Source organism: Asparagus officinalis, chromosome 1, assembly GCF_001876935.1.
Source record: "Asparagus officinalis chromosome 1, Aspof.V1, whole genome shotgun sequence".
NCBI classification, from domain to species: Eukaryota; Viridiplantae; Streptophyta; class Magnoliopsida; order Asparagales; family Asparagaceae; genus Asparagus; species Asparagus officinalis.
In genome coordinates this window covers 105,650,974-105,659,203 of record NC_033794.1, presented here as the reverse complement: position 1 = coordinate 105,659,203, position 8,230 = coordinate 105,650,974, and the positions used below count along the sequence as shown (strand labels likewise).

The 8,230-nt window shown below is 37.1% G+C and overlaps 1 protein-coding gene across 3 annotated transcripts in view; it reads left to right on the top strand.

Moving 5' to 3' along the window:
• Positions 1–5,404, top strand: part of LOC109828855 (phospholipase D alpha 1) — a 6,070-nt gene extending 666 nt beyond the window's left edge. For all 3 annotated transcript variants that reach the window (XM_020395825.1, XM_020395823.1, XM_020395824.1), the window contains exons 3-4: positions 1,867–3,766; positions 4,803–5,404. In XM_020395825.1, coding sequence (XP_020251414.1) covers positions 1,867–3,766; positions 4,803–5,236 — 2,334 coding nt within the window. In that variant the 3' untranslated portion in view covers positions 5,237–5,404. The remainder of the gene's footprint in view (positions 1–1,866; positions 3,767–4,802) is intronic.

Here is an 8,230-nt window from a genome sequence, read left to right as displayed (position 1 = left end):
TCTCGGCTGCCGCTCGTCAATAGTAGATATCTAAAAAGACTATTTTTTTTTATTTGGCTAATTTGTGAGTGTTCTCTGTATTAGATCAGATGAAGGGCAGACAGTACCTTATTAATTCTTCCTTACTAGTTTTTGAAGAAGGCCAACACGCTATTTTACCCAAAGATATATTAGCCTACAAATCCATTAAGAAAAATTGATCAAAACAGAGTTAAGTAATAGAACACCTTTCTTGCTAAAAGACAATGCCTTTTTCAGGAAGCTGGATAATGTTCTTGACTTAAATTATCACAATATTATCCATCAGTTTTCATAAAGATGAAATTAAGATTACTGCAACTACATATAACATTAAAGCTATTATTGAAGGTTTGTTATGTTAAATTTATTTTATATTCAAACTAACAAATAATTGACGTAATTTTCATTTTTCCAAATATTTCTGTTTAGAGATTAACAAAATGACCGCAGATTGAAGCCTGAACATGACATTCATCTGGCAAGAGAGATTCTGTAAAAAGAAAACCCAGTATAAGATACTGTGAGCAGCTCATTAAGATAAAACTGAGGTGACCAAAGCATCCATGAAGTATTTTCAAAACATGTCGTGGAGTTTTGTATATATAATATACAAGTAAACTATATAATGTGTACTTAACTGGGAATACAATAAGCAGTCAGAACTGCATAGAATCTTGCATGTAGTGCTTGTCACATGGCATCTTGTCTCTAGGACCAGAATAAGATGGTAGGAACATGCATCTTTTAATGGAAAGATCTTAATCTTCTTCTGAATTTAATCTTCACTTTTGACATAATATCGGTTTATTCTCCTTGTCTGTGCTTTGTTCTTCTTTTGGTCTCTCAAAGGAGTTTCCTTATCATGCTCTTCCCATGGTCAAAATTCTTGAATGTGCTGTGTTGTGGTGACATCTAACGTGATGATCTCCAACAAAATAGATTTTAAAATTTGGGCTCCAGGTCTTGGCAGCCAGTTGATGCATCTGTGTTCATGGAGCCTCTGGATCGCTACTGATGGACTTCTCATCTGCAATATTGAGTCTCAATTCTTGTTAATAATAAATGGAAGTCTTGAATCCTGCTTTTTAACTACTTTGCTTCCCATTGGGCTGGAACTTGTACTTCTGTTTATTAGAGGAGTTTATAACCTGAAATGTTTCTTATCAACAATGTATAACAATTTCTTATGTATTTATTCCCTTCATGTGGAATTAATCGTCTGGGAAGTAGAAATTAGACTGAAAATGGATAGGTCAAAATGTAGGGCTTAGGCTTTAGGAGCTTTTGTCACAAAAGAAAGAAGAGGTAAAGATGAGGTTTATGTTGGTTATTCCTGTGTGTCTATTGTCCGGTACTGGAAAGGACTAGAAAGGGTTATTGTTTTAACACAAAAGTTGAAATCAATTCATGAAAGTTTAAACTTTTAAACTAAATTGGTTTCTATGCCTATTTAAGACCCATGTCTCTCTTTCCGAGGTCTAAGTTCTCTCCATGAGTGGTTCAAAGGGTTGGTTGCGGCTCATGAGAGAACGAGCTCTTGCGAGAAGAGTGACAAATTTTGACCGAATATGCAATAATAGTCATTTCCTAATTTCTTCTTTCTAAATTGTTTGTTTATATGGCATAGTACTAAAAATGTTCTCTCATGATATTGAGCATGACTATCTTTCTCCAACTGTTATGGTAAACTATGTGTTCTTCTTCAGACCATTTTGTGTAAAGGATTTGAGTCTATGTAGCTGGATTTTGTTTTAGCTTTTCATCTAAATTTACAAACACTAATATTTTCACTTAATTGCTAATCTATGATTTAATTTCCCCAAATATTGCTGTATTTATTTACAGCTTGTTGAAGGTGTTGAGGATGTGGTTGGTCTTGGCAAGGGGTCTACCAAACTTTATGCCACTATTGATCTAGAAAAGGCCAGAGTTGGCAGGACAAGGTTGATTGGAGATGAACCTGTTAATCCTCGTTGGTATGAATATTTCCATATCTACTGTGCACATTTGGCGGCCAATGTCATCTTCACTGTGAAGTTTGACCAGGCTATTGGAGCCACCCTAGTTGGCAGGGCTTACTTGCCTGTCAGGGAGATCCTAAGCGGTGAGGAAATAGATAGATGGCTTGAGATATGTGATAATGACTGTAACCCTTTAGAGAGTGGAGCTAAAATTCATGTGAAACTCCAGTATTTTGATCTTTCAAAGGATCGCAATTGGTCAAGAGGTGTACGCAGCGCAAAATATCCTGGAGTTCCGTACACATTTTTCTCAATGAGGCAGGGGTGCAAAGTATCACTGTACCAAGATGCCCACGTCCCTGACAATTTCATTCCTAAAATTCCTCTTGCCAATGGAAAGTACTATGAGCCCCACAGATGTTGGGAAGACATCTTTGATGCAATTAGCAATGCACAACATTTAATTTACATAACTGGTTGGTCCGTATACACCGAAATCAGTCTGATAAGAGATTCAAAAAGGCAAAAACCTGGCGGGGATGTTACTATTGGTGAGTTGTTGAAGAAGAAAGCCAGTGAAGGTGTAAGGGTTCTTATGCTTGTTTGGGATGATAGGACCTCAGTGGGGTTACTAAAGAAAGATGGTCTCATGGCTACCCATGATGAAGAAACTGTGAATTACTTTCAGGGCACTGATGTGAACTGTGTTCTGTGCCCCCGGAATCCTGATAATGGAGGAAGCATTGTTCAGGATCTGCAGATTTCTACCATGTTCACTCACCATCAGAAGATTGTCGTCGTGGACCATGAGATGCCCACCAGGAGTTCACAACAGAGGAGGATCGTAAGTTTTATTGGTGGTCTTGATCTCTGTGATGGGAGATACGACACACAGTTTCACTCCTTGTTCAGGACGCTGGATACTGCTCACCATACTGATTTCCACCAGCCGAACTTCGCTGATGGCTCTATTACAAAAGGTGGGCCAAGAGAACCTTGGCATGACATTCATTGCCGTCTAGAAGGACCAATTGCTTGGGATGTTTTATATAATTTTGAGCAAAGATGGAGGAAGCAAGGTGGTAAGGATCTCCTTGTGCAGCTCAGAGATATTTCTGACATCATTATTCCACCCTCGCCTGTCATGTTCCCTGAGGACAGAGAAACATGGAATGTTCAGCTATTTAGGTCCATTGATGGGGGTGCTGCCTTTGGCTTTCCAGAGACACCCGAGGACGCTGCGAGAGCAGGGCTAGTTAGTGGAAAAGATAATATCATTGACCGGAGCATTCAGGATGCTTATATTCATGCCATACGCAGAGCGAAGAATTTTATCTACATTGAAAATCAGTATTTCCTTGGTAGTTGTTTTGGATGGAAGGCTGATGACATCAAGACTGAGGATATTGGTGCTTTGCATTTGATCCCTAAGGAGCTCTCCATGAAGATTGTTAGCAAGATTGAAGCTGGAGAACGCTTTACAGTTTATGTTGTTGTTCCGATGTGGCCTGAAGGTGTTCCTGAAAGTGGGTCAGTTCAGGCAATCTTAGATTGGCAGAGGAGGACTATGGAGATGATGTATACTGATGTCATAGAGGCACTCCAAGCTAAGGGAATCACGGCAAACCCGAAAGACTATCTTTCCTTCTTCTGCTTAGGGAATCGTGAGGTGAAAAGGGAGGGAGAATACACACCAGAGCAGCAGCCAGAACCAGATACAAATTATATCAGAGCTCAGGAGGCCAGGAGGTTTATGATTTATGTTCATACAAAGATGATGATAGGTAATCAACTCTCTCTCACTGTTGCTTAGAATTAGTAGCGCTAGTATATCTCTAATTTATTATTCGATAGTCAATATTTTGGTTAGTCATATTGGTTCAACTTAAGAGGGTCAGCGTTGGCTCAACACTAAGGTTGCCACCTTATGACTTGGAGGTCGCGTGTTCAAATCTTGGAGACAATCTTTCAGCATGTGGGGTTAAGGTTATGTACATCTAACCCTCCTCAAAGTTCATAATGGTGGGAGCCAACACTGGGGCGCCCTTTCTAGCTGACCCTAAATATTTGGGATAAATGATTTGTTGTTGTATGTTGTTTCAGCTTAGCTACTGAATCGTCTTTCACTCTCAACACAAGCCTTTTCATACTGAAATTGGCCATATTTTGACTGTGACTGAGTTCTGTGCATTTAATAACTCGGAAAGAAGCCTCAATAACTTAGCTCATTGTAGCTCCTACTTTTTCCTCCTCTTTTGTTGCTTTTACTAGCTTTTAGTCTAAATTTACTCGTTTTTGCTGTTATTTTGTGATAATCATATCTTCAAGAAAGTTGTAATCGTAACGGCCGCACCGCCCCGTCCCCGCCCCCCCCTCACCCTCCCGCTCCTGAAGCGTTCACAAAGTCAATTTTGGTGCAGCAATTGAGCGCGGTTTTCTAGGATTGAATAAGACCCTTTTGTCCCTCATCACCTTCCCTGAGACCTAGGGGCTAGGAAATAATAGTTTATCGAAATTCTTTTTAACTTGCTCACCGAACCACCAGACTTCACCCCTCAATGATCATCCAGCAACTGCACAGGGATATTTACAAATCTGATTGATGGTCGTCTTGTTCTCTTATCCCTTTCTTTTTTTTTCCCCTTTCTTTTGGGTGTAGTTCTAGAGCACCCTCACTGAGAAGTGATGCAATTACTGATGCTGAACCCTTCTTTTTTTTTTCTTTTCTTTTTTTTTTTCTTTAAATCAAGTTTTATTTTAAAATCTAACTCCTGGCTTATTCCTATATTCACTATAAACCCCAAACTTCTCTGATCACAGTTGATGATGAGTACATAATCATCGGATCAGCCAACATCAACCAGAGATCAATGGATGGAGCACGAGACTCTGAGATAGCCATGGGCGCTTTCCAACCCTACCACCTAGCCACCCGACAGCCTGCAAGAGGCCAAATCCACGGATTCCGAATGGCACTATGGTACGAGCATCTCGGAATGCTCGACAATGTCTTCCTGCATCCGGAGTCCTTGGATTGTGTGCAAAAGGTGAACAGGATAGCCGATAAGTATTGGGATCTCTACTCTCAAGAATCCCTCGAACAAGACCTCCCAGGTCATCTTCTCACTTACCCTATTGGTGTAACCAGCGAAGGAGCGGTCACTGAGCTCCCAGGAGCCGAGTTCTTCCCTGATACGAAGGCTCGTGTTCTCGGAACCAAGTCTGATTACATGCCGCCCATTCTCACTACATAGACACTGTTTGATTTACCTACAGCTTGGTCTTCAGCTCTTCTTTTGCTTCTGTTTTTCTTAATAACGATATCGCTGTATGTTGGAATTGAACCGGATGTATGATTTAGTGGATTCGAGTTTATGATATGTATGAGATTTTTAATATTGAGCATGCGTGTTCTTCCAATAGCTGAATTGTCTCCGTTCTTTAAATCCATGAATGTTCATGGAGACTGCATTATATTGACTTTTGCTCTTGTTGAAGGTTCAAATGAAGAAGATCGCTGTTTCATGTCGTGTATATACATGGAGTTTTTTGTAATGGTATTTTTTTATGGGTATGTTTTCTTCTTTTTCCCCTCTTATACTTGTGATATCACAGAATTATCGTCACAGGGTTGCTGGACTAGGTTTATCCTTGACAGCTGAGGGAATCCATCTAATTTTATTTCCCCCCCAAAAAAAGTAATAAATAATGGACCATAAATATATTAGGTCTCATGTTTATGAGTCTATTATCTAATCTTGTTTTGATGATTTACAAACAATCCCTAACATAGTTTGTCTAGTATTTGAGGTTGCTCATTAGGTATTCTAGACAAACATCGATGTTGGAGGTTGGATGGATTTGCGCCTACACGATCATATCCATTGGAGGATGGAAAGAATATCAGAATGAAGCTTTGCATTTCAAGTCAATTACAAGCTCAAGCTTCATCCGCAACCAAGACGAGCATATCGAAGATCTCTTAGCTTGGGTATATTGTTTCTAGTTTAGATCTTATACTTTATGTGTTTATGCTTAAAGCTCAAATATTACACACATACACGTTTTCGGTTTATCGCTTTCAAGTTAAATCAAATGAATATAAAATAAATAGTTACATTTACAAATAGCTATCTATTGTTTTAATTCTTATATTTATGCTAGATTGATTTGAGTTTAATTTTGATTTCATTATACTCGTTGTTTACACACACACCCCTTGAGCTTAAGAATTTTCACACATAGTAATTTGGGTTGTATCTTTGAGAGTGAGCCTAAACTTAGTTCTCATCTTGTTAGAGAGCAAACAATTTGTATTTGAGCTTATTTGTCGAGAGATCACATTGTAATACACAAGGACACCGAGAGGAGTGGTTGGGAGAGACGTGGTCGATTCCAAGAGGAGTGGTGTCGGTTGAAAAGCCTAGGGAGAGTTGTAACTCCGAGCACTTGAGGAAGGCGACACGGGCTAGGCCAACACTTAGAGGGTGTGTTGTATGATTACATTGTGAGAGTTGTAAAAGTTTTCGGTGAGCTAGAAAATTGATTGTGTAGTTGTTTTTTAGATCAGTGAAGATTCTCCTCGAGGGTGAGGAGCGGATATGTAGGTCGAGGGTGACCGAACTCCGTGATCATATTGATTGTTTGTGTTTAACATTGGCGCACTTATTCTTGTCTCATTGTTTATATCGCCTATTGTCACATTGTTTACATTTGCTTATCCTTGCATATAATTTGTTGCATAACATACTTGTTAGGATATTTCTTTAATAAGTTTTAATTTGGCATCAATATCGGATTAGATTAGCAAATACCCTATTCACTCCCCCCCCAGGTAATTTCAGAATAAAAGTATGGTGAAAGTTAAAAGTTATGAGTTTATATTAGAACATAATGTTCTTCGTGAAAATTTGTCACTAGTAAGATTCAAACGTAGGATATTGTGGCATTATGTCCACAAAAAGTAATAAATAATATAATTTTTTTTCTAATAAACTTAACGAGCTTAATTGATTCCTTTTTAAGATTGGGGAGAAACTGAAATCTTTTTTCCTTTAAAATCTTTCTATTGTCACATTGATAAAAATGGTGACTTTTCTAACCACAGCCATTAAGATTTAAAAAGTTTTGCTGTGATTAAGTATAATTAGTATTTACCCAAAAAAAACTAATACGTACTACTATCTTGCAAAATATTTGCTCATGGTCCACTGTTAGTAATTTAACCTGTTGAACACACTAACAACTTAAAAGATAAGTTCATAACTATTGGAGAAAATAGTGAAAGTTTTCTATAGTTCTTTAAAAAAGGTTAATGGCTGATAGACCCCTATTGTTGTGATAAACTCTCCAAGTATTTTTATTTTTTTGAATCCTAAAAGAGGTTAAAAAAAGACTTTTGAGGATGCAGATAGTTTTGTGTAGGATAAATAGGAACAATTTTGTGAAACGGGATATCTTGATAAAATAACGTGGGATAATTTTTTATAATCATGAAATATATATATTTATGCATTTTGAAGAATAAGTACTATTTATGTATTTTAAACTTACTATTATTGATTGATAATTGCTTACAAGAATGTTCTTTACTATTAAATAACTTTTGGTTAGACTATAAGATATTAACAATTATTATTATAATGATGATTTAATGATGGTGATATAATAGGAAAGAAGTAAAGAAAAAAAAGAAATAAAAGAAATTAAAAAAACAAAATAAATATAAGTTCTAGTTTTTACCACCTAGTTCCAAGCTAAAACTTGGAATAATTTGAGAGACTAGAACTCTTATTTTTGTATAGAAAAATAAAAAAAATGGGATAATTTTGTACCATTATCCCAATTCTAATTTTGTTAGAGTTCTACTTGACTAACACTATAAAATTTTATTCTAGTTTTAGTTCTATGTGACTAACACCTTAAAAAATTATCCCACAGATTATACCAGTTCCAATTTTAAGTTCAAGGTGACTAACCCCCCTTAAAATAGTCAAAAAAAAACTCACGGAGAGAGTCTATTCGCAATTATAGAATGTCGATTCACAATTAGAAGAAGTACAGAATGTCGATTCACATAACTTCTACATAATTACTCAATCATACAGTGGAAAACAAGGTCAAAATTTCAGTAGATGTTTCTCATGCATTGCCCAAAAAATATCAAGGTCTTGTTATATTTGAAAGAAAGGGATTTTCTTGAAAAAGACCTTTTTTGCTAAATAATTAGCAAAACCGGCCGTTTTGCT